Source organism: Equus quagga, chromosome 13 (assembly GCF_021613505.1).
Source record: "Equus quagga isolate Etosha38 chromosome 13, UCLA_HA_Equagga_1.0, whole genome shotgun sequence".
Lineage (NCBI taxonomy): Eukaryota > Metazoa > Chordata > Mammalia > Perissodactyla > Equidae > Equus > Equus quagga.
The window spans coordinates 80,661,941-80,688,620 of NC_060279.1; the positions used below are offsets into that span (position 1 = coordinate 80,661,941).

General features: G+C 54.3%; 2 protein-coding genes and 1 long non-coding RNA gene across 23 annotated transcripts in view; 1 reads left to right on the forward strand and 2 right to left on the reverse strand.

The window, feature by feature from the left end:
- Window positions 1–2,515: 2,515 nt before the first annotated feature.
- LOC124249766 (tigger transposable element-derived protein 1-like) lies at window positions 2,516–17,332 on the reverse strand. Of its 13 annotated transcripts, none has more exons than XM_046681083.1 (6): window positions 17,252–17,332; window positions 11,895–13,801; window positions 8,246–8,309; window positions 5,268–6,618; window positions 3,839–3,912; window positions 2,516–3,334 (listed from the first exon to the last, which is right to left on the reverse strand). In XM_046681083.1, the coding sequence occupies exons 2-4, from the start codon at window positions 13,683–13,685 to the stop codon at window positions 6,605–6,607; spliced, it is 1,869 nt and encodes a 622-aa protein (XP_046537039.1). In that variant the 5' UTR covers window positions 13,686–13,801; window positions 17,252–17,332; the 3' UTR covers window positions 2,516–3,334; window positions 3,839–3,912; window positions 5,268–6,604. The 13 variants fall into 13 exon arrangements, 11 of the variants coding, with proteins under 11 accessions (XP_046537039.1, XP_046537037.1, XP_046537038.1 ...); XM_046681081.1 differs by lacking the exon at window positions 17,252–17,332 and adding an exon at window positions 16,279–16,393; XM_046681082.1 differs by lacking the exon at window positions 17,252–17,332 and adding an exon at window positions 15,987–16,092.
- A 145-nt stretch (window positions 17,333–17,477) lies between these two features.
- The window catches only part of MZF1 (myeloid zinc finger 1), a 9,537-nt gene continuing 334 nt past the window's right edge, over window positions 17,478–26,680 (forward strand). Inside the window, exons 1-6 of one of the 9 annotated variants that reach the window (XM_046681065.1) lie at window positions 17,478–17,571; window positions 19,217–19,652; window positions 19,970–20,153; window positions 20,878–20,948; window positions 21,068–21,188; window positions 25,686–26,680. The exon at window positions 25,686–26,680 is cut by the window's right edge and continues 334 nt beyond it. In XM_046681065.1, coding sequence (XP_046537021.1) covers window positions 19,257–19,652; window positions 19,970–20,153; window positions 20,878–20,948; window positions 21,068–21,188; window positions 25,686–26,680 — 1,767 coding nt within the window. In that variant the 5' untranslated portion in view covers window positions 17,478–17,571; window positions 19,217–19,256. The other 8 variants (XM_046681060.1, XM_046681061.1, XM_046681062.1 and 5 more) reach the window with 8 other exon arrangements.
- The window catches only part of LOC124249771 (uncharacterized), a 10,402-nt gene continuing 5,305 nt past the window's right edge, over window positions 21,584–26,680 (reverse strand). The window contains exon 3 of the long non-coding RNA XR_006891465.1: window positions 21,584–23,033. This is a non-coding gene — a long non-coding RNA (uncharacterized LOC124249771). The remainder of the gene's footprint in view (window positions 23,034–26,680) is intronic.

The window sequence follows — 26,680 nt, forward strand, 5'->3', positions numbered from 1 at the left end:
ACTAACCCTAACTTTAACCCTCTAACCCTCACCCTAACCCTAACCCTAACCCTGGCCCTGGCCCTGACCCTGACCCTGACCCTAACAATAACCCTAACCCTGACATTGACCCTTAACCCTAAACCCTAAACCCTGACCGTGACCCTAACCCTGACCCTAACCCCCTGACCCTAACCTCTAACCCTAACCCTAACTCCTTGACCCTGACTCTTGACCTTAAACCCTGTCGTTTGGCTGCTGTGACTCTCCTAGTATTCCTGTGGTATTAGGATAGTTTCTGTTCAAATATGGTTGCTCCTTTTTCTTGTGTTTTGGAGCAGAGAATGTCCCAGGCAAGCTCACTCCACCATGACACTGACATCATTCCCGTTCTCGGTTTTTGTTTTGTTTTGTTTTGTTTTTTGGAAGATTAGCCCTGAGCTAACATCTGTCACCAATCCTCTTTTTGCTGAGGAAGACCAGCCCCAATCCAACACCCATGCCCATCCTCCTCCACTCTACATGTGGGATGCCTACCACAGCATGGCTTGCCAAGCGGTGTCATGTCTGCACCCGGGATCTGAACCAGTGAACCCCCAGCTGCCAAAGCAGAATGTGCGAACTCAACCACTGTGCCACCAGGCCAGCCCACCCCATGTTCTCATTTTTGATGTAATAGTGAAAGCTGGTGTTGCCTTCTGACAGGGATGATCAGTATGTCTTTGTTCCTGATGCACACAACATCAAATCACTTCAGTCGGTGGAGTGAGAGGGAAGACTTCCTCTTTTCTAGTTTGGCATTTTTCACTTGTTTGACTATCTCACTGTACTTGTCACTTGTGAAATACATAGAATTGCCTTCTTTTTAGACAGTAAACGGTTAAAGCAATGACAAAAGTGTCAACTAGCATCACACCTGAGGTTCTCTCTGGATGTATTTGGGAGCTGTGACAACAGTGGGAAGCAGTATCAGCTGGAAACTAATGAAGGTTCAGGGAAGGCCATTTACTGAAAACACTCAACCAGGTGTCCCCACCACGGCAGCTGGGCACACGCTGACCAGCAGGCTTGGACTCCTAGATGGAGAGGTGCCAGACATCCCACGGCCAACTAAGGTCAAGTGACTCTTCCCTTATCTGATTAATATGCCCAAAAATGGTGTTTAAAGTCAGGCTCTCATCTGACTCTGATTCTACAACGAATGGCAAAGACACCCAAACAGGAAGAGGTCCAGCCAGCAGGCAGTCCTCATTTCATGTGTGTGATCTGAGGTTGGGTCTGGGCACACCTCAGCCAGGTGTGCACAGGTGTGTATGGCAGGCAGATGCAAGATATGTGGGCACCTGAGCTCTCAAGCAAAACCTTGAGGCCAAGTTTAGCCCTTGACCAAACCCCTGGGCTAGCCCCTCCAAATCCCACAGGAGGCAGGCAGGCTCAGGTAAAGGATTCCTCTAGGCGGGGCCCATGGCTGGAAACAGGGACCACTCACCTGAGGACCTGTGTATCTTACAATAAGACCAACCCACACCCAGAAACCCGCATCCTTACCCAAATGGGTCACCTCCCTGCAGGCCTCCTTCTGCAGGGCATCATGTGGCCCCTAGTCTTCCCATGTGGGATGCAGGGCCTGGTCTCCAAGCGCCACCAACAGTTGGAATGAGCCCATGTCCATGGGAAGAAGAGAGTCAAAGGGGCATGGTAGGAGTCAAATGGAAACTGGGAGAGAGAGAGAGTGCAGGCCAGAGAGACCAGGGAGAGGGGAGGACAAGGGGAGAGGGAGAATTAGCACCCAGGTCTGGCCAGAGAGTGCGTGCAACCATGAGGATGCTGGGAGGCCTGGTGAGTGCTCACTAGCTCACCCACCACAGGCTGAAGTCTCTGCTCCCTCTGCCCATCCAGTCAGCTGGGGCACAGCATCATTTCAGAGGACAGGACAGGGTGACAAGCATCCAGGGCCCCAGAGGAACAGAACAGAAAGGTGTGTGGCAGGCAATCCTCCCACCCAGGCCCACCCTCTGGATCCCTGAGTCTCTTTGGAGGCTCCTCTGGGGTCAGCCCTTACTGTCTGCAGGGCCTGAAGCCCAGCTGAAGGGTGAGAGGACCAGAAAACAAGTGGAACCCCTCTCATGACTAGATGTCCACCCAGCTCCGCGAGCCCCACCTCTGAACACAGGAAGAGCTCAGTACAGTGAGCAGGTGTCAGGGACACCGTGCCCAGGGTGCTGCACAGTGAGCCTGGCTTTCTCATGGGCTTCCACTAAAAAACTGGGTACACTGTGCTCCAAGGGGCCCAAGATGTAATAAAATCACACTTGAGAATTCATCAAGGCTTTTAAAACCATGTATTTGAGTTCACTTGAGATAATAAATTATTTGCTGATAAAAAAACTTTTGTGAAAGGGGCTGGCCCAGTGGCACAGTGGTTAAGTTCGCACATTCCACTTCGGCGGCCTGGGGTTCGCCAGTTCAGATCCTGGGTGCAGACATGGCACCACTTGGCAAGCCATGCTATGGTAGGCATCCCACATATAAAGTACAGAACAATGAGCACAGATGTTAGCTCAGGGCCAGTCTTCCTCAGCAAAAAGAGGAAGATCGGCAGCAGATGTTAGCTCAGGGCTAATCTCCCTCAATAAATAAATAAATAAAAACATTTGTGAGAGTGGAAGGGCCCCCAACATGAAACCAGGTGAGAACAACGGGGTGCAAAGCACTGACGGGGCTTTCTTTGGAAACGTCTACGTACTGCTCAACACACATACATGTGCATACATGAGAGAAGGGAGTAAGGACACATGACGGGTAACAGTGGCCATCTCAGAGAGGCAGACGAGGGGGGAGGCTTGAAATTTTACATACTTTTGTTAATGTTTGAATTACTTATAATGCACATATATTTTGAAATTTTTTTAAAAGTGAGAGGACAGACAAGATTAGCATATTTCTTTCTACCTCTGTGCAAGAGAAACTACAACTAAACTAATAAATGAAAACCCACTTTTGAAAAGTCAGGCAGAGCCCAGGGGTGGACAGCGAGATGGGGAGGAGCCTGAGAGAAGCAAAGCCAAGATCAGAGACAGCCCAGGAGGCACAGCCGAGGCACCCTAGACAGGAGAGGAAGCCCAGGCCTCGCTGCAGGCTGGTATGGTCAGTCCTGCCCACAAGTCTGTGTCCTCTGGGGCTATCTGATGCCATTTTAAATTGTCAACTGGGGGGCCAGCTCCGTGGCCGAGTGGTTGAGTTCGCGTGCTCCGCTGCGGCGGCCCAGGGTTCGGATCCTGGGTGCAGACATGGCACCACTCGTCAGGCCACGTTGAGGCAGCGTCCCACATCCCACAACTAGAAGGACCTGCAACTAAGATATACAACTATGTACAGTGGGGGTTTGGGGAGATAAAGCAGAAAAAAAAAAAAAGATTGGCAACAGTTGTTAGCCCAGGTGCCAATCTTTAAATAAATAAATAGTCAACTGGGTGCCAAGGATAAAACCTGGATTATGGCTTTTCTGGTAGCACTGCTGTCTGTCCACAGCCAGAAGAGACCAGGCAACCAATCCATCTGGGCCCCAACCTCACTCTTGTGCCTGTGGGTTTGGGCGCTGGGGTCCTGAGTTGTGGGGACAAGCACCTACTCCACTATTCAGGCAGTGTGAGCCTGGGGAGGCCTGGCTCTCAGAAGCATGAGCTGGGGGAGCCTACAGGGCAGGCTCCTGGGTCAGGCCTAAGGATAAGGGAGGTGTGTTGGGGGAGCTGCTGGACACAGCTACTGAATGTGACCCTCCATGGCCCGTGGTGGGGAAAGGTTGGGGACATGGACAGCAGGATGTGGCATCTCTGACTTTGGAGGACTCACAGCTCACCTCAGCTCCATCTGTGAAGGGCTCGGCTGGCTCTGCTAGGTCACCAGAACACTGGTCCTCAGGAGGGGCCAACACTGAGGGGAGAGGGGAGTCAGTGTCCTCAGCTCCACCTTGAGGACACAGGGGTCAGCACCGAAGGCAATCAATCAATCAGGCAGTCAACATATGGCCAGTGTCCTCAAGTGTTCCTTGCACCAGCTTGGGCTGGCCAGTGGTCTGAGACTGAGCTGGACAAGACATGGGCCTGCCCTCTATATCACACAGAATGCCCTGCCCTGGCTGGCATGCAGCCCCACTCTGGGCCACATACATACGCATACCTCAAGAGTACACCCAAGGCCCCTGAACCCAAGTCATTGAAACACAAGGAAACAGTCATTAGAAGCTTCCTTCACCTGCAGCCAGGTGTGCAGTAAAGGGTTGACTCAGCAGGCCTGGGTTGTCCAAATCCTAACATTCCAAAGGTTTGGCTCTTGACCTGCTCCTGGGAGGTATCTCTAACTGTTGGAATATTCTGCCTGTTAAGAGTATCTTTGTTTACCTAAGGCCTTGGGCCACACCAGATAGATTCTGCTAACAAGGTGACTTAAGGTAGTGACCTTGGGCCACACTGTATCAGTGTGACCTCTGGGGGAAGTTGAGACTGAGTAACTTAGGTCAGTCATGACTGTGTGACTGACCCAAATAAAAAGTCAGTACACCTGGCTCAGGTGAGCCTCTCTGGTTGACAACACCCTGTGTGTGTTCTCACACATCAGTGCTGGGAGAATTAAGCACTGTCCACATGACTCCCCTGGGAAAGGACATCTAGAAGCTCATGCCTGAGATCTCCCAGACTATGCACCTTTTCCCTTGCTAAACTTAATCTATATCCTTTCACTGTAAGAAAGTATAATCATAAGTATAACAATCTTGCTGAATTCTGTGACTTCTTCTAACAAATCATTGAGCCTAATGGTGGTTTTGGGGACCCCCAAACACACCGCAACAGTGACAGTCAAGGAAGAGCTCAGGGATCTGGCCAAGATTAAGTAAGGACATAGAGCAAAGGCAGGAGTCTTCATGTAAATGTGAATTGTGGCGAACTGGAAACCATGGGATTTCAAGGCTGAGTGGACATAACCAAGCATGCCCCACAGGATCCACATGAGTACCAGGCCAGAGCCCATTCAGTGACCAGTAGGCTCTTGTTCCAACATGCACATCGTTACAATGCAAAGTCTCTTTTTAGTGTGTGTCACTTAAGCATCGATTCAGTGGGAAGCTGGGAACTGGAACCGGGGGAAAACCTCTAAGGAGGAGGCAAATGCTTGCTTTTGTTCAGGAGATAGCCTGCCTCAAAACGCTGGCAATGGGCTTAGAAAAGAGCCCAGCAGTACAACCCAACACCCCATGAGGACCACAGACACACGCATCCAAGATGTCTCACCTGCACCTCAGGTTCAGGCCTCGGTGAAAACCAGTCGTGTGTGTTCAAGGTTTTCCTCAGCAGTAGCTGAATCCAGTTTTCAGCTTTTCCAGCAAGTGTAGAACCAGCTTCATCATGTCCTCCTCGAGACCCCAGCACCATCCAGCAGCAGCCCCTCCTCAGAGGTCTGGGTCCCAGCCCCTCCTTTGAGTATCTGTCATAACTCCAACCTTTTCCCTTTGTTCCCACAGCTCTAGAAGTGCAGTGTCCCCTGCAGTGCCTACCACCATGACACCTGAGGGTTCTTTTTGTCCTTTTTTACTCCTTCAATACCTACGTTAAATTCTTTACATCAAATTCCCTCTGTTAAAACAAGTGGTATGTTAGAAGTTCCTCAAAAAGGGGCCGGCCCTGTGGCCAAGTGGTTAAGTTCGCAGGCTGCGCTTCAGCAGCCCAGGGTTTCGCCAGTTTGAACCCTGAGTGCGGACATGGCACCGCTCATCAAGGCATGCTGAGGCGGCGTCTTACATGCCACAACTAGAAGGACCCACAACTAAAAATACACAACTATGTACACAGGGGGCTTTGGGGAGAAAAAGGGGAAAAAAATAAAGTCTTTAAAAGAAGTTCCTCAAAAGGACCCAGCACTTTCACTCCTGGGTATATAATCAAGAGAAATGAAGACATTTGTCCACGCAAAAACACATAGATGCATGTTCACAACAGCCAAGAGGAGCAAACAACATAAATATCAAATAATGGATAAATGAATAAACAGAATGGGATATATCCATACATCAGAATGTTATTTAGCCATAAAAATGAGTGAGGTGCTGACATGCTACAACATAGATGAACACCGAAAACATTATCCTCAATGAAAGAAGCCAGTCATAAAAAGCCACATACTGTATGATTCCATTTAATGGAATGTCCAGAATAAGCAAATCTAGAGAGACACAAAGGAGATTACTGGCTGCCACGGCATTAGGAGAGGGAAGAATGGGGAGTGACCACTAATGGGCACGGAGTTTCTTTGGAGGTAATTAAATTACGGTATTAGACAGTGCTGGTGGTTGTACACTTTGTGAACACACTAAAACCCAAGAATTGTATGCTTTCTTGGTATGTGAATTACAGCTTAGTAAAAGTGCTTTTTTTTTTTTTTTTAAGTGCTATGGTTTCTATCTCTTGATGCAGAGGGCCAACAGGCAAAGGCTCTGCATAGATTTGTGTGAATATGTGAGTCAACAAATGCCAGGACAAGTGACATTGTAACTGACCATCTCTCCTACCTGTTTCATGGCTGTCATCTCCTCACAGGTGTATAGATGCATATGTGGCCCAAGGTGAAGACATCACACGGCAGGAACTGCAAAGCCATCCCTGGCCAAGTTTACCTCTTTGCTCACCTCCTCTTGCCCCCACCCCCTCCAAAGAAGAATACCCTAATTGTGACTGGTGGTCTCAATGTCCAACTCTCCAACCAGACTAGGCTTCAATAGGGCAGGAACTTTGCCTGTCTCCTTCCCTGCTGAACCCACAGGGCCTGGCACCTAGCATGCACTCAGTGACCTTTTGAGGAAGGAGAAAAGGAAGAGAAAGGAAGCCCAGTATACCCCAAGAGGGTGACATGTCATACCAACCTCAAGCTCACACCTCTGCAAGGCTCAGAGGCCAGAAAAGGCTCCAAGCATGTGGCAGCTTCTCAGTCACCTTCCCAGTGATGAGAACACTGAGGGCCTGGGCAGTACGGGCAGGCATTCAGGCCTCAAGTTCCTGGGTTGTGTCCCCTTGCACATTCCCTGACCCCCAGGCCTCCTGACCAGCCCCTAGGTGCCTGTGGCTCGCTAGACTCCCATAACATCTAAGCGAGGTCCTCCAGCAGCACCACAGCCTCCTCACCACTCTCAGGACACTGGGACTCCACCCAGACCCAGGCGTCAGGTGGCAGCACACCCAGGAACTGTTCCAGCACTAGCAACTCCAGCACCTGCTCCTTCAAGCACACATCGGGCCTCAACCACTGGCAGCACAGCTTTCGTAGCTGGGCCAGGGCCTTGCAGGGCCCTGTTGCCTTCTCATAGCAAAAGCTACAGAAGCGCTGCTAGGGGTCCCTACCAAGCCCAGGCGGCAGGGTTGGGAGCTGAGGGTTGGAAAGGGGTTCAGGATACCATGGGGTGGCCTCATCCTCCATCTTGATGATCACGAGCTCTTCCTGATCAAGAGATGCTGGGTCACCTGCCACGGCAAGACCTCAGGAAGCTGGCCTCCCTTGCCCTCACTCAGGCCACACTCACTGTTTTCCTGGGACACACACGCACCCAGTCAGGGCCACGGACCACCCACACCCCTTCATTTACCCACACCCTCCAAGGCCACTTGCTTTGGGGAAACCGTCCCCAGACCTGGCCAGCTGGCAACCTGGCAGGGGACACCTCCAGCCTCAACCTCCCCATCTGTGCCCTCAGGAGGACAGCTGGCAGTGGAAATCCACTTAAGAGGATAGTGAGCCAAGCCCTACAGGGAAGCTCTCGGGAGCTCAGGCCAGACTGGGCCAAGGTAAAATGGCTGCTCCTAGGGACAGGGATGCAAACAAACCCAGTATCTCAGTGAACTGAAAGAACCCCCACAGCAGCCAAGCAGAGGTGCTGGCAGGAACTAGCAGAAGGTCTGTGCCCATGGAGAGTCTGAGCAAGCAAAGGATGCAGTCTGAGGGGCACTTGGAAGAGTGATGTAGAGAACAGACAGGAAGGGGAAGGTGGAAGCTGATGACAGCTGCAGTGCAGCCAGAGTGGGCCAGGTGGAGGGAGAGCAACAGCTGGCTCCCGCCCTGAGAGGCCTTCCTTCCTCCACGGCAGACTACTACAGAGCTTGAGAGGCTCAACTAGCCAAGATCAACAACGGACAGGAAGAGATGTCCACTCTATGATGCCACACAAGAAAGTAGACCTCCTCACTCGACACGATGCCACTAGTGTTAAAATTTTAGAACTTACCTCTGCGGGCGTATATGCCTGTGTGTACACAGGAGCTGCCGTTATAAATGTTCAGAAAACGATCCTGAAAAACAAATCCCCAGCTGGCAATCCTAGGGAAAGAATTTGGAGGACATTCACGTTTTCCTTTATAGATCTCTGATTATTGTGATTTTTTTTTCTTTTGCAATGGCCATTTGTTACCGTTGCAACTTCAAAAACCAATAAAGATTGTTGTCAATGCCAGCGCATGTTTCTAAAACGCCTCGTCAGGACTCCCCAGACCTGGGCGGTGCCATCCCTCCCCCGACGAAACCTCGGGCTCCTCACCCCCTGGTGCCCTGTGAAGGTGACAGCTAGAGAGCAGGACATTCTGGGCAGCGGATCAACAGAGGCAAAGGCCGTGTGGCCAGGGCGATCCGGTAGAGCCTCGGGCCGGCTAAGGATCTCCGGTTTAATCCCGAGTGCGGCGAGGGCCCCTGCACCGCGCTCTCACTTCACGGAGGGGCGAGCGCACAGGTGCAGTGAGATCAAAGAGGGGACCCAGGCCTGGGCTGCGGAAATCCAGAGTCTTCCCAGAGGAGGTGAGAAGAGTTTACGGAGAGCTGAGTGGGAATGCGAACGGAGTCTGCACGGAACCGGGAACCGCCGGAGGGAGGCCAGGAGCTTCCGCGGAGGATGGACCGGCACACGTCCGCGGCTGAGAGCCGGAACCGCTGCTGGGACAGGCCCCGCTCCCCCGGACTCCATGTCCCAGTGGCCCCCGCGCCGCCCTTCCCTGCGGACTCGCAGGAGCTCCTGGGAGACAGGTAGTGCTTCTCTGCCCCGCCACCCTCCGGCAGGCTGCACACTCTACTTCCGGCCTTCCCGACGCCTCTGGCCGCAACGAGCCCACGCTCTCCGCCCCCGGGAGCCAGGCAGACCGGCACCGAGGCGCAGGAACAGCGACCAACCACCCTGGGGCCCGAGGACCGGGCGCTTCCAGGAGCACCAAGAACTGCTTCTGGCGCCTCGTACCCTCTCTCTCCCGCCCCTGACGCGCAACCCACACTAACACCCGACATTCCAGGCAGGCGCGCCAAGAGGGGAGAGCTGACGGGTCAGTGATTTCTGCGTCTCTATGGCAACGGCCCGCGCCCGGAAGTGAAAGGCATGCGAGATGGTCGGCCGGGGAAGTTCCCTGGGAAACGTAGTCCTCGACGGTCGCAGCTGCAGACACTACATTTCCCAGAAGGCAGCGGGCGCCCGCGCTCGGGGCCGGAGCAGACGCAGTGCCGCCCGGAAATGTACTTCTTCAGGGGCCGCGAGAGGGCGCTGCTTGAACGCGTCCGGGGTGCTCCGCTGCGCGCTTGGGGAGGACCAGGAGTCGAGGAAACGAGCCCTGGAGCCGGACGGGCCCACGTGCACGTGGTCTCCGCCACACACGGCCTGCGTGACCGCAACTGCAGTCGCTTCCGTGCGCTCTGCTAGCATGCGGTGGCTGTGCCCGGCTGCCGCTCACCTGCCTCTCTATTCCTTCCACCCCTCCGAGTTTGGCCTCAACCACTCCTGCCTGGTCCCCTGGCCTCCTCCATCTCCTGTGCGGCGCTCAGCTGCCATCGGGGCTACTCCTTCCTTCCGGGCCTCAGGCCTTTACCAACCACCCCATCATGCTGGGGCGCCTCTGACAAGCCCCTCTCTGACGGTGGCATTTTGAAGTGACCAATCCACTGATTGTCAGCAACGTCCCGAAGGCTAGGACACCACCTCCCCAGAAAGCCTCCCCTATCGTGTCCTGTCCTCTGCCCCTGGCTCAGTTGGGGTCCCTTCCAAGTCGCCTGTCACAGACCTTGTCACACAGAATGTAACAACCTCTGGACTGACGGCTCCTGAAGCCAGTCTCACTCACCCTGGTCTCCCCAACACCTAGCCCAAGTGCTCATAATTGGTGCAATTAATCCAGTCAGTCATCAGGGTGCTAAGAAAAAAGCTCCTTCCCTTCTCCTTGCCACTCCTCTTGCCACTCTCCCCCAGAAGACAAACAAACGGCCTCATCTGACCTTTCTCCCAATAAGAGTGGGCCCTCAAGCCCCTCCCTGGCCCCAGTCTCTGTGATGTGTTGACTGCAGGCCCATCACTGCAGGTATTGGCTGGGACAGAGGTGGTAGAAATCCTTTCTCCCATCTTTATTTCTTGGCACGAGAGTCTATGTACATGTGTGCAGGCACATGCAGGTACCTGTGCTGAAAGGAGTCCAGGAGGCCAGACATCCCTGTTCCATCCCCTATGGCTCATCCAGGTGGAGCACAGGAACATCTTCCCTTGCTGACTGTGTTTTGGCAGCCCATGTGGTGCGTCTGCAGAATCAGGCGGACACCCTAGGGTGCCTGGTGTTAGAGTTTGGGGAACAGAACAAGCTGGAATGAGGGGAGATAACAAGACTGTCCAGGGAGCCCATCCATCAGAATCAGAGGTGTGGGTCTAACTTCAGGGAGAGGCTGGTTTGCAGCCAGTGCACTGGGAGCTGAGCCTGAGGTGGCCACTGAGCCCTCATAAGTGGATGGGATTTCCCAAAGAGCACCAGACACAGGAAACCATCAGAGTCATAAAAGGCTCAGCCTCTGAGGCTGGAGGGAAGCCAAGACAACCATGACAACCACAGAAACCCAGAAAAGAGAATATCTCCAAACCAAAGACGTGGTCCCTGGTATTAAAAACCACAGTGGACCAATACGTGCCCATGGGCTTGGGCACAGGGAGGGTACCAGAGACCTCAGACAACAGAGGCCACAGAAACCACAAGGGGACAACGATGGCACGGAAAGCGAGCAAGGAGACGCTGAGAGCAGGAAACCCTCATCTAAACTTGGCTAGGAAGGGTCACAATGGTGCAAGGAGTGAGAGGTCAAGGTTGGTAAATGGGAGAGGCTGGTCTCTGCCCTGGCCCCTCTGAAAAGTGATAAAGAAAACCTTATTCAAAATGGAGTCAGGAAGCCATGAAGAGAGAGCTCTCATGCACATACCACTCGTCAAAGCCTACATAACTAGTGAGGGAAGAAGGAAGATCCCTCCTCACCCCAGCAGCAACACACTAACCACCACTTGCAGCCAATGAGAAACCTCCACAACCTCAAACTCATGTCCTCCCCTACGAACTTTTATTCAAAAGAATCCTCTCCAATTTCCTCCTAAAACCTAATAAAAGCTGACCTTCCCTTTGTCTCTTCAGACTTTCCTACGGTTCACCATAGTTTACTTGTCCCAAGTTGCAATTTCTCTGCTATTCCTAAATAAGATCAACTTTAATAATCTGCCAATTATTTTACTTAAGGTTGACACTCCTTACAAGGCAGGCCACCCTGAGGGGCTGTGCTGGGCAACTACTGTGTTACGGGGTGTGTCTCTCTCATGGGTGAGCACTCCTGGGCCCTGCAGCTCATTTGCAAATCAGAGACCACCACCCTCCAGTTCCCCAAGCCTGGCACTGTGTGTATCACTGTACAAAGACCAGAGGGCATGAGATATGAGAACCATGGGAGAGAAGGGACAGTGTCCACCCTCTAGAAACAAAATGTCATCAGACAGGGCCCATCTGAAGTCAGGCCCAAACCCCAAATCATGCAGGACAGCCGTACAGGTCTGTCCTTCAGCACCTGTACCCTTAGCCACTGGGCCACCCTGTGGGCCCCACCTGGGGTGAGTGCAGGCTTCCAGCCAACTCCCTCGTTGCCAACACGACGGGGCCTCCTGAGGATGTAGCTGCCTGATCTTGTCGCCTCCTTTCCCGGTGCAGCTCCCGGAGGCGGGCAAGGGCACAGTGGACACCCCGGGACACACGCAGGCTGCGCTCCCGGTTGGGATCATTCTCTGTGAGGACCCGCAGGCCAGCAGCAAAGTGGGACAGGGCCTGGGCCAGGTGCTCGGGGCTCGGTGCACCCACACCAGCTTCCTCCTTAGTCCCTGCACCAACCACAGGCCCTGTAAGATCTGGCTCTGGTCTTCTGGAGGCCAGGCCTTTCCCTACCTCCCAGGGCAGCTCAGAGGCACTGGCGTCCCCATCCTCTGCATCTTGAGGGATGCCCCGGGGCAGGGGCTCCCCATGGGCCTGGAGCAGGCAGGTGACATCAGCCTCAGCCATGTCCCCAAGGCCCACATGGCTTGCTAGTGCCATAATGCTGCGGTGGAGCTGGGGCACAGCATTAGGTTCAGGGGCACCAGTGGGCACGCACTCAGGCCACAGCTTCCTCCAGGCACTATTCATGGTGGCAGGCTGCAGCTCTGCCCAGGCCTCGGCAATATTGTCTACAGCGGTTATGACAGTATAGCTGCGCCAGAACTCCCGCACAGAGGGCCGGTCCTCACCAGCCGTTTCCTGGACCAGCTGGCTGAGCATGCGGTGCAGGTAATGGGCCTTGAAGGCAGCGATGATGCCCTGGTTCATGGGCTGGATCAGGGCTGATGTGTTCTTGGGCAGGAACTCGACACGCACATGGGCCGAGAGGCTACCCAGGTGGGCAGGGTGGCAGGGCGCACCATCCAGGAGCAGCAGGGCACGGTGCGGGAGGCCGTGGCTGGCACAGTAGCTCTCCACAGCAGGGCAGAAACAGCCAGTGAACCACTCTTGGAAGATGCTGGGCGTCAGCCAATCATTGCGGTTGGAGCGCCAGACCACAGGCAAGCTGGACTTGGAGCAGCCCCTGAGGGCGCGTGGGTTCTCTGAGGGGTACACTAGCAGGGGCTTCAGCTTGAAGTCACCAGCTGCATTACCACCGAGCAGCAGGGTCAGATGGTCCTTAGAGGCCTTGGGCCCAGGCCCAGCTGCCCCCTCCAGTGCCAGCAGCATGCGCTCAGGCAGCCGCTTCCAGAACAGGCCCGTCTCATCCACGTTGAAGACTTGGCTTGGTGAGTACTGGCCTTCCTCCAGAATGGTGCGCAGCACTGGGGGATACTGGGCTGCAGCCTGGGCATCAGCCACAGCTGGCTCATCTGTCAACAGCACATTGTGGCGCATCTTGAAACGGGCAAACCAGCCATTGCTGGCCCCGAAAGTCTCGACCTGGGTGCCATCACCCTGCTCGTGCTGCAGCTGCGCAAAGAGCCGACGTGCTTTGTCCTGGATAAGCAGTGTGCTGACGGGCAGGTTCTGCCGCTTCTGCTCCTCAATCCACAGGCTCAGCAAGCGTTCCATGTGGCCCATCACCACACCCCGGCAGCGGGTGAGCTGTGTGGCACTGACAGGTGTGGCTGCCTGAGAATTGGCACGGATCTTGTCCTTGTTGACGCGGATAGAGGCGACAGTGGAGGTGGCCAGCCCCAGGGCCCGGGCAATCTGTGTCAGCTTCTCACCCTCCTCAAACCTCCGAAGCACCTCCAACTTCATATGCAGGGTGATGGACTTCCGGTCCCGCCTGGCACTGTGACGGAGGCCAATCCCACCAAGGGGCGCCTTCCCTGATACCTGCAGGTGGGGGATTGTCTTCATTCCGCCTCCCTAAGCCATGCACCTGGACAAGCTCTCTCCCCACTGCCCATCCACGGTAGCTACTGCAGTGCCCACGAAGGCAGCCTCTTGGCCTCTCCTGCCAGGCCTGCCTCTGCCTGTGAGAGGAGGAAACATGGGCATTAATGTGTGAGCACATGGGAGTCCCAACCACTGCCCAGCCTTCCCATGATCTGACACAGATCACCCAGCCCCGCTGACCACTGCCGCAGAGGTACACCCAGTCCTTTCTCTCTCTACTGCTAAAAACACTGCACGCTCATTTCCAAGCATTCTTTGCATCTAGAGGAACATGTCACTTAGTTTTAGCTTATGAGATAAAAGAGAGATCTGTTGGGAGACTTCACTCTCTTCCCCCCAGCAAACCCCTTGCAACCACAAGAGAAAGTCAAGAGAGTCTAGAAACCTTGCCAAACACTGATGAGCAGATGAGCTACCCATCTCCATGCTTCTCCCTCAAAGACATCAAATGTCAGTGTGAGAAGCTGAATAATGGCTCCTAAAGACATCCATATCCTAATCCCAGGAACTTACGAATAAATTATCAACACGGCAAAAAGGAGAGTGCAAATATGATTAACTTAATAATCTTGAGATGAGGAGATTATCCCAGGTTCTCTGAGTGGACCCCAAACGTAATCAGAGGTCCTTGTAAGAGTGAGAGACTTCTTCACTCAGAAGGCAATATGACCACTGAAGCCTGGAGGTTCCAAAAGGAACCAGCCCTGCCAATATCTTGGTTTTTAACCCAGTGAACTTATTTCAGATTTCAGACCTCTAAGACTCTAAGATAATAAACCTGTGTTGTTTTAAACCACTAAGTTTGTAGTAATACATTACAGCAGTCATAGGAAACTAACACAGAAGGGAAGCTCCCTAATTCATGCCACCACTGTGGTGTACCTGGGGATAGAGGAGGAAGGTGGTTCCCCACAAAGCAGCCAGAATGATTCACTAAGTCAGGTCCTGTCCCCCTCTGCTCAGAGCCCTTCCAGGCTACCCACCTCTCTCAGAGTAAAAGCCACAGTTCTCATCAGCTTCATCAAGGGCCTTAAGGCCTACTTCTCTCCTTTGCTAACTCCTGAGCACATCCTCAGGGCAGACTAAGGATGTTCCTGACTCAGAGCTTTTGCTCTTGTGGTTCCTTTGGCCCAGAGCCGGCGCTCTTCCCTGTTATCTGCATAGCTTGTTCCCTCTCCTTCTGCAAGTCTCTGCTCAAATGTAACCTGATCAGAGAGGCCCTCTCCCCTATATTTTATTGTGCATCTGTCACATGCTGCCTGAGGGCAGGAGCTGAGTCTGCTGAGCTCTCTGTTGCATCCCAAGGCCCAAGAACAGTGCCCAGCACTTAGCAGGCATCCAGTGGTCGCTGGCTGACTAAATTATTAAACGAAATACAGTGGTGGGAGGCAGGGTTCTCACCTCATCCCTTTTGCATTTTAAACCACGTGAAAGTAGCACCTAATGAAAACACTAAGATTTTTTTGAGGGAGTGGGTGTGAAAAGCAGGGAAGGACAAATGCCTGACGGGTCTGTGTTTGGGGCGTATCTATGGCACCTAGGACGAATACCTTCAGGGACCCACGGGCTGCACCTGGCTTGAAAGAGCCCACAGAGCCCTCGAGCCGGGGAGGCAGAAAAAGCTAAGTGGCCACGGGGAAGGCTCCTGACCAGGAAGAGGCCCCGAATTCTGAACCACTCACGCGCCCACCCTTCTCTCTCCGATATCCACGCCTTTGCCTGCGAGCCCACAATTTCAAATTAATTCACCCATATATTCACTCATTTCCTCCCTCCCCATCTCGAGACAAAGACCCCAAGCCCGCCACCAGGAAGGCTCGCCGCCCAGTCTGGGTGAAAGACAGGGTCCGACCCTCGAGACTACATTTCCCAGACAGCCATGGAGCCGCCGAAGGCTCCGATTGGCCCACTAGCGCGCGTCCCCGGCTGCGCGCGCAGCGGCCTCTCTCCGTTCCCTTCCCCCCGGCCGGAGCCGAAAGAAAGGGCGCCCCAGCCCCCGCCCCCGGAGCCCGGTTCCCAGCGAGGCCGAAAGTCCTCACCCCCGGACCGCGACGCGAGCCGGCTGCTTCAGCTGGGCAGGTCGGGCTGCCGCCCCTCCCCAACTCCTACCTCACAATGCCGATTCCCAAAAGCGGCCGAGCCCAGCCTCCATCTTGCCAGAGGAGGCCGAAAGTTGTCGGGCGACGGCCAGGATTGGAGGAGGGTGCGTGGGGCCCGCCCCCGACGGCGCTCTGGCCCTGCGCCCGGCGCTCCCGGGCCTACCGGGAAATGTAGTTCAGCGTCGAGCCCCCTACGCGCGGAGTCCAGGCGGGGACGCCCGAGGCTGTCTCTGCTGGCGGTTGGTTTTCTCGACGGTTAATTTTTCTCTCGTATCTTTTCCGCCGCCTACTTTCTCTTTCCATCATCATCCCTACCTCCTTCCCTTCCTGTCTCTGTCTCACTGTTTTCTCATTATCCCTGTCTGTTCCCCATCCCGGAGAACTGGTTCCCTTCAGACTGTCAAAACAGAATTTTCAAAAAACTTAAACTCAGAACGTGTCAAAGATTTATTTACCTCATGGAGGGAACTAGTAGGATAACGTAGGTGGTTCCAGGAAGATGAGAGAGAAGGAGCGATAGAGTAAAAGAAAGAACAAACACTGAAATAAAAGTGCAAAGTCGGATTAGTGCCCTATAGGGCAGTGGGCAGGCCCGGGCGTCTTAGTATCCTGCTTAGTGTCCTACAGGGTCACACAACTATAACCCTTGGGGCACTCTTTTCTACCAGACAGAAAGCATTTGCAACCTTTCAACCTTTTACAAGTTAGCATCTAACTTCACAGTATCTGGACTCTGATAAAAAGTAAAGTCAAAAAGAGTTGCTTCGCTTAGAGAGTCAAGTGACCCGAAGCAGGCTTGGTAGAGACATGCTAGGGAACTCAGAGAGGGCTCCCAGTCATCTTCTTTGTCTTATTGTCAAGTTTTGGATAAGGTTTTCTAACAAATCTCCCTCCAACTCTCTGTCTCTCTTGCTGCCTGTCACCCTTCTCTGACTCTTTGAAAACTCAATCCATCTTACTTTATCTCTAATTTCTGTCCCTTTCTCCCCTCTTGCTTCTGTACTCCTGTATCCTTGTCTGTCCCTTAGTCTCGTAATCTGCCCTTCTTGTCTTTGTGAATCTATTCTCCCTCTCCCTCTTTCCCTCTCCTTTCATCTGCATCCCTTCCTGATCTCTCTCCCTCTTATCTGTTCTGACACACCTGTCTCTCCGTCCCTGACTCTCTGACACTCTAGCTTATCACATTCTCTAGGTCTCTGAGGGTAGAAATCTCTCTCCGGTATTCTTCTTTTCTACCCGTGTCTCTGTCTCCTGTCTGTTCACTTACTTTCAGTCTCTCCTCACATCTCTCTCTGCCCCAGAGTCTCTGCCCTAGAAGGCTCTGGGTCTCTCCTTGTCCCTGAGTCTCTGGGTTTGTTTGTCTTTCTCTCCACACTGTCTCTTACTCGGTATCTCTGCCCCAGTCTCCTCCCCACGCCCTCACCCTACCTCTCCTATGGCCTTTCAGACGCCCGCCAGGTCCCTGGGGTTGCCTTGGAGACCTCCGTGTCGGTCCAACCGGTTACTATGGAGACGCCCGGGCCCGCCTACTGCCTGCGAGCACAAAGGAAAGTCTCGCCGCGCACGCGCGCACGGAGGACCTGGCCGACTACACCTCCCAGGAAGCACCGGGCCGAACCTCGCTCCATTTTGCTGTCCCGGCGGACGGTGAAGGAGGAGCGCCCCCTCAGCCGGGGGTTGCCATGGAGACGCGGGCTGACGGCGTCCTAGCGAGGGCAGTGATTGGTGCAGAACCCTGCCCCCGGAAGGCCCGTAGAGAATTGAGGGAAACGTGGTGGGGGGCATGCGCGTTTGGGAAGGCTGTGCTGGTGTCGGTTGCCCCCTGAGAAGCTTGCGCACGTTGACGGGGGCCCAGAGGCCTGGATCTGAGGCGGGGAGCGCGGGAAGAGGCGGCGGGAATGTGACCTGATCGTTGTGAACAACGCTACCCCGGGGAACAGGGGGAGAAGGGTGGAAACAGAGGCGAGGGTGGGGGAAGGGCAAGGAGGCGCTCCGGCTGGTGCGTGGAGCATTCTGGGAGACATAGTTCGGCCGGGGAGGGGAAGTCGGCAATTGCGCATGCTCAGCAGCGCGGAGCGACCTGCTGAGCGCCGAGGTGAGGGCCGGAGCCTCTCGACGGGGAAGGCTCGGGCGGGGTCCAGGGCAGCGGCTGCGGACTCGTGGATTCTGGCTGCCCAGCGGGACCAGTATCGCGGGGCAGGGACCTGGGTACTCTGCACGCAGGCCCGGTGCTGTCGCGCGAGGCTCGTCAATCACTGCGTATTGCCATGGTGACAGGCTCTGGGAGCCCCGCCTCCTGGTTGCCATGGCGGCACCAGGACCTGCCGGGGCTCCCTCGCGGGGAAGTTGCCTGCCAAGATTTCTGGTAAATGTAGTTCAGGAACCTCCGCAGGTGCGGGCCGGCTTGGCGAAGCTTTCTCCCAGGATTTCAGGATGACCTGGAATCGAGGAGCAGAGGTTTGATTTGGAATCAGGCGGCCCTCGAAATCGGATCCAAATCGAAATCTTAATTAGATTGCTTCAAAGAGCTCGCTCCTTAACCCTAGCTGTAGAAGGAGCAGCAGGGGGTGGGGGAAGGGGGGAGGTCGTCCACATTTGCAGATGAAGAAACAAGTGCACAGAGACACAGCGACCTGCCAAGGTTACATGGCAAATCGACTGGATCAAAATTCCCGACCTTGCTTGCAGGCTCCTGGTGCAGTGGTCTCAGGGCCTTTGTGCGCCCCCTGGAAACTCCCCATCACCTTTTAGCAGCATTTAAAATCAGGAAGCTGAAGAAATGATGGGACGTTGTGTGGTGTGAAAAGTTGGGTTCAGAGGATGGGGCTGAATGGGGGGAAGATGCTGCCTGGGGGCTGGGACACACAGACGACCTTGCACAGGTGGAGAAGAGGGGAACAGGTGGAGATAGGCTGCCCTGTGGAACCAAGCTGGGAGGGGAATAGTCTGAAGGACTGGGTGGGAGAATGGATAGTGCGGTGATGGGCTGGTGTTAGAAGTGGGGAGTAGTGGTACTGATGCCCAGGTGGTGGTGTTGTAGGTGTCATTCACCTATAGGGCAGGGATGAAGTGGTATGAACAGAAGAAGAGCAGGATTTAAGGGAGAGCGAAGGTATCTTCTGGACCTAAAAAGCAGCCTGTGTTTGGAACAGGGGACTACCAGAGACTGCATAGGCCTAGCTAGAGACCAAGGATACGAGTGATTCATTGAGGGCTTAACAGCCCCACAGCTCCCTGGCATGTGAGCACCTCTCTATGCCTCAGTTTCCTCATATTCCTTTCACTCAGGGTAATTCTGAGGATCAAACAGCACAACATACAGTAGCCACTCAATAAGTATTCGTTGCCACTGTTTGTTCTCATCTTAGCAGCCTCATCCCATTCTTCCCCCAGGGGCAGACACTGGTCTCAGAGGTCCAGCCCGGTCTTTCCAATGAGGCCCGCAGCACTGGGATCCCCAGGCCATGCACCCCCGGAACACGAGGGACCTGTCATGGTGAAGCTGGAGGACTCTGAGGAGGACGGTGAGGCCGCCCCATGGGATCCTGGCCCGGAAGCTGCACGCCAGCGTTTCCGGCACTTCCGATACGAGGAGACAATGGGTCCCCGAGAGGCCCTGGCCCGGCTCAGGGAGCTGTGCCGCCAGTGGCTACGGCCCGAGGTGCGCTCCAAGGAGCAGATGCTGGAGCTGCTGGTGCTGGAGCAGTTCCTGGGCACACTGCCCCCTGAGATCCAGGCCCGCATGCGGGGACAGAGGCCAGGCAGCCCTGAGGAGGCTGCTGCCCTGGTCGAGGAGCTGCGCCCAGAGCTGGGAGGGCCCCGGAGATGGGTGAGTCAGTGGCCCTTAGCTGGATTCAAGGCTGGAACAGTTTCCAGCTTTGCCTCACCTGAGTCATGGACACAGGAAGGGACACAGAGTGGGGAAGAGGGAGGGCATTGGGCAGCCATGGGTGTCAGCAGCAGGAGAGCAACTGCAGGTGGTCCCTTCACTCCCTGCTCCCTCCCAGGGGAAGGTAGGTGCTTGGAGAACCTAGTCAGTCAGGATCTCTGGGGTCTCACAGTGGGGTGGATGCCCAGGAATCCCTTGCTTGCGCCCAGCCCAACTTCCTGCCTGGGCCCCTAATGGTGGGGGGTGCGCCTCCCCAGGTCACAGTTCAAGTGCAGGGCCAGGAGGTGCTATCAGAGAAGATGGAGCCCTCTGACTTCCAGCCCCTCCCTCAAACCAAGCCTCGGAATCCAGAACCTGGGCCTGAGATACCCCCTGGGGCCACGCGGGAGTCGCCACTGGGCCTTCAGGTGAAAGAGGAGCCCGAGGTTACAGAGAACCCAGGTGAGGGCAGGCAAGGTGGGCACAACCCAAGGCCTGATTGGATGGGATGAGGGGAACTTGGCCTGAACAGCCTGAAGCCCACTGGGCTGGTCATCTGCCAGATGGGACTCTTCCCATGCACTGGTGGCTCCCACATTCTGCTCACCCAGTGGCCGTCACTACCCCTCGCATGCCAAGCCTGACTGTCACAGCTGTGTTTCCATGCTTTCCCCTGGCATGGAGCAGGCTGTTGGGGTTTCCGTGTGTGGGAGGTATGTGGGGTTCCCAAGGAGATCCACTGGGGGACATGAGCCCGTTGCTGGTGAGCAGACAGCAGGCTGGAGTATGGGTGAAAGAACTCCAAAGTGCTGGGGGGCATGCTTCTCCCTTGTATGCCTCCAGACAGGTGCTACAGCTGACCACCCACACTCTCCGCCCTTCCTGTGTGGGCCCTTGTGCAACGACCCTCTCCTGGCCTCACTGGCCATCCTGTACAGGCTTCACGCAGGGGGGCAGGGCACTGACCTGAGCCTGCCTTGTCCTGCTGCAGCTCCTCCCATAGCCTTCCAGGGGTCCCTGCTTTGCTCCACCCTCCAGCTGGGCCCTTCGAGCTACTGTGCTATGCCCAGCCCCAAGCCTGCACCCAGGTGTCACCACACCTGGATCCCAGCATCTAGCACACCACTGAAGAAGGCAGTGGAGTGGGGACACCCTTGGACTGCCTAACCCCACCCTTTCTCTGCAGAGCTTCTGGCTTCTGGGCCTCTAGCCAACCCCGAGGAGGCTCCTTCCACTTTCCTGCCTGAGGAGGCCCAGGTGAGCCCCACACAAGCCATGCCCTCTCCATACCCCGGGAGCGTCAATGGGTGGGGGTCAGGTATGTCCCTCCCTGGGCCTATATTGGCACACTTGAGCAGTGAGCACTGTGGTTTCAGGGCTGTAGGATCGTGCTGGAACAGGTCCCTCCCCAGAGCGAGACTGGGCCTGAGGGGCCCTCATGGAGGGAGCACCCTGGAGCCCTGTGGCAGGAGGAACGTGGAGGAGTCTTCTCCCCAGGTAAGACGAGATGTGGTGGGGCTGGGCCCTCTTCATGGACATCACCCATCCCACTCCTGGCCCTGCTCAGGTGGCCCTCTAGCTCCAGCATCCCCAAGCTCTCCCCTTCCGTGGACCATCCATGGCAGCATTCAGCATGCTTCAACATCCTACCCTCCAAAGCCAAGCTCTCCACTGACCTCATGACCCCTCCAGCTGATCCTCCCAAGATCGGAGCTTGTGTTCCCCACCCCCACATTCTCTCCCGCATTCTGGGCTTGCATCCCACTGATTGAGTGGCAGGGAAGGAAGGGTTGGGATCTGGCAAAGACAGCAGGTTCATGGACAGGGTGGGCAGGCAGGAGGGATCTTGACAAAGGGTGGGTATCAAATAGGACAGAGCAGGATCCTGCCCAATAGTCCAGGCATCTCAGGCAAGAGGCCCCCTGTTGTCCATCTCAGCCACACCGCCCTCTGGCTGCCATCATCCACGCTTCCCACCTCCTCTTTCTCCATGTTCCCTGGACCCCGCCTCTTTCTTGGTTTATTCCCTTGTTCTGGTGGACCTTCCTGTGAACTGTGAAACTCTGGTGTGGGAGGTGAAGTTGTGAGATGTTATATATCTGAAGCACATTTGTCTAACACTCAATGTTAGACTGAAGTTTGGCTGGATGAGGAATTCTTTTTATTAACTCAGTCTCAAACATTTTTTACCACCATTGTTGATGAGATGAAATTCACATCTCAGTTGTGGGAAATTGGCTTGAATTGTTTCTTTGATTTCCTTCCCCTCCATTGTTCTGTTCTCTTATTTCTGGAATGCCTGATACTTGCCTATTGGCCTCTGAGGCAGGTCCTCTAATGTTCATTTCACTCCGATTTCCCATCCTTTTCTTTCTGCTCTATTTTCCAGAAAATTTCCTTAATTATATCTTCCAGATTTTCTGTTGAGATTTTCGTGTTTCCTAGCATAGTTTTAATTTCCAAGAGTGTTTCCATTTGCTGTTCATTTTTATAGCCACTTCCTGTTGTTCTTACAGTTGTAACATAACATCTTTCCTCATTTCTCTGAGGATTGCAATAATTTAAGTTTTTTCTCCCAGTGTAGTCTCAGAGGGACCACAGATCTGGCGGCTCTGAGCAGGTAGGTGAGAAGCTTATCAGCCATGACAACAAACCAGGGCTGGAAGGAATGTTGGGGGTCACTAGTCAAGGAGACCCACTTCTTGGGGGATGTGAGCGGGTGGGTGGAGTATAAATGGACGCTACTAAAGGATCCATAGGGCAATGTGGCTGGGCCATTTGGGGGCACCCCATTGCTGTGAACATCTTTGGGTCTTTCCTCTGAGTCTTCCAAGAGGGCACATCCAGCATCTTGCAAGCATCCCAGGAGAGAGGCTGGTGTCTTAGTGCCCAGTGTGACTTCACTTAATCTCTTGACTTCCTCAGTATGGTCTCCCATCCTCAACCCAGCCTTTTGCCACGATGGGAAAGAGAGATCCAGGGATGTGAGCTACAGCAGTGCCCACCATTTACTCAGGATTCTGTGCAGACAGAGCCCAGGGCTGTTCTGTGCAGTAGCCATGCCCAGCTTCTGTTTCTGACACAGCCTCCCCAGCCTGCTTGGTGCCCCTGTCGCTTCACATGCACAACCTGAGGTACCTGGTACCTCCAAGTCCTGAACTTTTCAAGTCTTCTTTGGGGTAAAACGAGTTGATTTTTTTCAATTTTCCCCATTGCTGGCTTAGTGTTCACCTTTAGTCTGCCCCACAGTTGCCATTTACCCATCTGCTTTCCAGAGTAGAAAATGTCAGGGGTTGGTTTGTTGGCTTATTTTTCTTCTGTTCATCTTTGTGGATTTTATGCCTAAAAAAAGAACATTGTGGTTTTTACTATTGTTTCAAGGTAGAAAAAATTTAAATAGATGCCATGGTTACCCAGAAGTCCCAATTTATTATGTTTTTTTATCAATAAGGATCCCAACTCATTAATTTTTTCATAATTTCCTTGTTTCATGGATACTGATCCTACCTTTGAGGATTTGGAAATACTTTAGTGTCCTTTCTAGACTGGTTAGTAAGTTCAGTTTCCTCAGGTGTGAGTTATCCCACTAGTTGCATTGTTGACAGCCTGCCCTTCACAGCTCTAGGAGCTTCTTGTTTGTCCCTGCCCAAAGCATCATCCTAAGTGAGGGGGCCACAGGGTCCATCATAACCCAGGCCATTCAGTGAAGATACCTCTGTAGCCCAGCCAAAAGCAAGCAACCTATCCCTGGCCAGGTCTGTGGGTAGACTATGCTAACGCAGCCCATTTCCCCAACCCCTACCTTCACGACAGAGCCTGGTTTTAGTCCCTGGATTTCCACAGTCTTAGAGCTTTAGAGCTTACTGTACCAGGCTCTGGATTCCTGAATCTTACCAACTGTCCTTTCTTGCTTTGGAGCTGCCCAAGGTATTTTTAAAGTTGTTCTTCTTATGTTTTGTCATTTTTGCATGTTGGAGCAGAGAGAGTAGGATCTAGCACGTGCTCCTTCTGCTGTTTTAGTTTTCAGCTGGCTGGCTGGGCTCAGCCCATGCTGTGTGGCTGACCATTCTCTCCAGCTTGGGTCTGCTTCTCTCTCAGTTCACAACCCCAGTCTCTTGGCTTTCTCCAGCCACACAGCAGCACTCCCTCAGGCTCTTTGGTATGTTCTTTCTCTGCAGCACCCCCATTCTCTCCTCAGGCTGCACTCCCCATAGACAACTTCAGCTCCCAGCTTCAGACACTGATTCCCCTCTGAATCAGACACTGATCTCTCCATCAGGTCTCCTGGCTGTTTCCCTTGTCTCTCAACTAAACATCTTCTGTGCAGCCAGTGTTTTCATCATGAGACTATTTTGAATAGCTAATGCATTCACACGTTAGAAAATTTAAAAGGCACGAGGGAGTATACACTGGAATGCCCCTCCCTTGCCTATGTCACACAGTCCTGCTCCCCATCAGCCAACATTACTAGTTTCTTGTGTGTCCTTTCAGAAAGATTCTCTGCCTAGAAGAGCAAACACAAATTCAGGTGCATACTCATTTCCCTTCTTTAAAACAGACGTGGATGCTTAATCTCCACTGTGTTCTACACCTGACATTTTTTGTGCACCTTCCCACTTTAACACATAGCAGCAAGTGCTCTTGTCTTTGGACCGCTGCGTAGAGCCCCACTGTGGACATGTTTATCCATGCAGGCTCCTACTGACAATCCTTTGGGTCACTTTTAAGTGATAAAATGAGAAACTTCATATGTAGGTCATTTCAAACAGGGGAACACAGCTGTGGGAGAAGTACCTGAAAGTGGAATTGCTGGATCAAATTGTGGGAAATTTGCCATTTTGATGTATTTTGCCAGACTGGCTTCCCATTCATGATCACCAGCAATGCACACAAACACTTGGGTCCCTGCAGTAAGGGTATGGAAATGGTAGATGAGTACAGCTCTGATGTGCAGTTTTCTTATTAGGAGGGGATTAAGCATATTTTATGAGATTTAAACATTAGTTACATTTCCTTTCCTGTTCACATCCTTTGCCCATGTTTGTCAGGTCGTTGGTCTTTCTTGTTGATTCATTGGAGCTATTTTCTTAGGTTAATTAGCCCTTTGCCTCTGGAGAGTTTCTCAATTTGTCATTTGTTTTTTGACACTGAGTTGTTTTTTCTATGCACAAATGACTTCCTTTGATGCAGTATAATTTATCTGACTTTTCTTTGACAGCTTATTGATTTTCTGTCACGCACTGAGGCCCTTGCTACTGCCTCCTTGATTTAACTTCTTCTGGGCTTCCTCCTTCTCCCACCCCTGCTTTGCTCACACGTCCTCCCTCACCCAGCATCTAATGCTGGAGTGCTCACAGCATGGCTGGGACCTACTCCTTTTCTCCATAGACACCCACCCCTATTTGATCACATGCAAGCCAGGGCTCTATGTGCCATGCATATGCCACAACACCCATGTGCACATTTCCCTGCATACTGAGCCCCTAACTCCAGCACCCCTGACCCTGCTGGAGTCTCTGTCCCTCAGACACCCCACAGACATCTCAAGCAAGGTACATCAGACCAAAGTCCTGGCACCTGCATTCCCTCCCTCCCCTCCCCCATCCCTTCTATTGGCTCTACTTCCAGCCTCCCTCACCCACCCACTTATCTACATTTGTGGAAACCATCATCACCCACCTGGACAGAGCAATGGCCACCTGCCCCACTTTGCCCTACAGCCCTTCCAGAAAGGAGATTCTTGCAAACTTCAGTCAGACCTAGGAAGCTTGTCCTCAGTTCCTCACTCTTCCTCCTCATGCAAGGTTCTGTCCATTGTCGCCTCCTTGGGGAAGCCCGCACAGACAGAATCCCTGCACCTGCCCATGTCACCTCAGACTGCCTCGTTGGGTCAGTTTCAGATCCCTCTGTTCACAGTTTCCCCCGGACTGCAGTGTGTCCGGGTACACAGTGGGTTCTCTGTCACGAATGAGTGGATCTCCTTGTGCAATGCAGGGTTCGCACTCCCGATGGACAACGTCTCTGCTGGCCCAGTCACTGTGAGCCCCCACCTCCACATTCCCTGGCACCTCGGGGTACCCGACCTTAGTAGCCGACTCCGGTCACCCTGCCGAGAAAGTAGTTTCTCGCACGCGCTCGTCCTCCACAGTGACCCGGGAGGTGAGCAAGATCTCACGGGCGAGGATCCCCGCCAAAGCGTGGGCCCAATGCTGGCCACCGCCCGCTGGCGCGCCCCCAGGGGTCGGAGCCGGGGCAGGGGTCGGCCCAGTACAGGCGCCGGGACCGTGCGAGGTGGCCGCTGCGACGTATGCGGGAAGGTGTTCAGCCAACGCAGCAACCTGCTGAGGCACCAGAAGATACACACGGGAGAGCGGCCATTCGTGTGTGGCGAGTGCGGCCGCAGCTTCAGCCGCAGCTCACACCTGCTGCGCCACCAGCTCACGCACACCGAAGAACGTCCGTTCGTGTGCGGCGACTGCGGCCAGGGCTTCGTGCGCAGCGCACGCCTGGAGGAGCACCGACGCGTGCACACGGGCGAGCAGCCCTTTCGTTGCGCTGAGTGCGGCCAGAGCTTCCGGCAGCGCTCCAACCTGCTGCAGCACCAGCGCATCCACGGCGACCCCCCGGGTCCCGGTGCTGCGCCCCCCACACCTCCCGGAGCGCCCGAGCCCCCAGGCCCCTTCCCGTGCAGTGAGTGCCGCGAGAGCTTCGCGCGGCGCGCCGTGCTGCTGGAGCACCAGGCGGTGCACACCGGCGACAAGTCCTTTGGCTGCGTGGAGTGCGGCGAGCGCTTCGGCCGCCGCTCGGTGCTGCTGCAGCACCGGCGCGTACACAGCGGCGAGCGGCCCTTCGCCTGCGCCGAGTGTGGCCAGAGCTTCCGGCAGCGCTCCAACCTCACGCAGCACCGGCGCATCCACACGGGCGAGCGGCCCTTCGCCTGCGCCGAGTGCGGCAAGGCCTTCCGCCAGCGGCCCACGCTCACGCAGCAC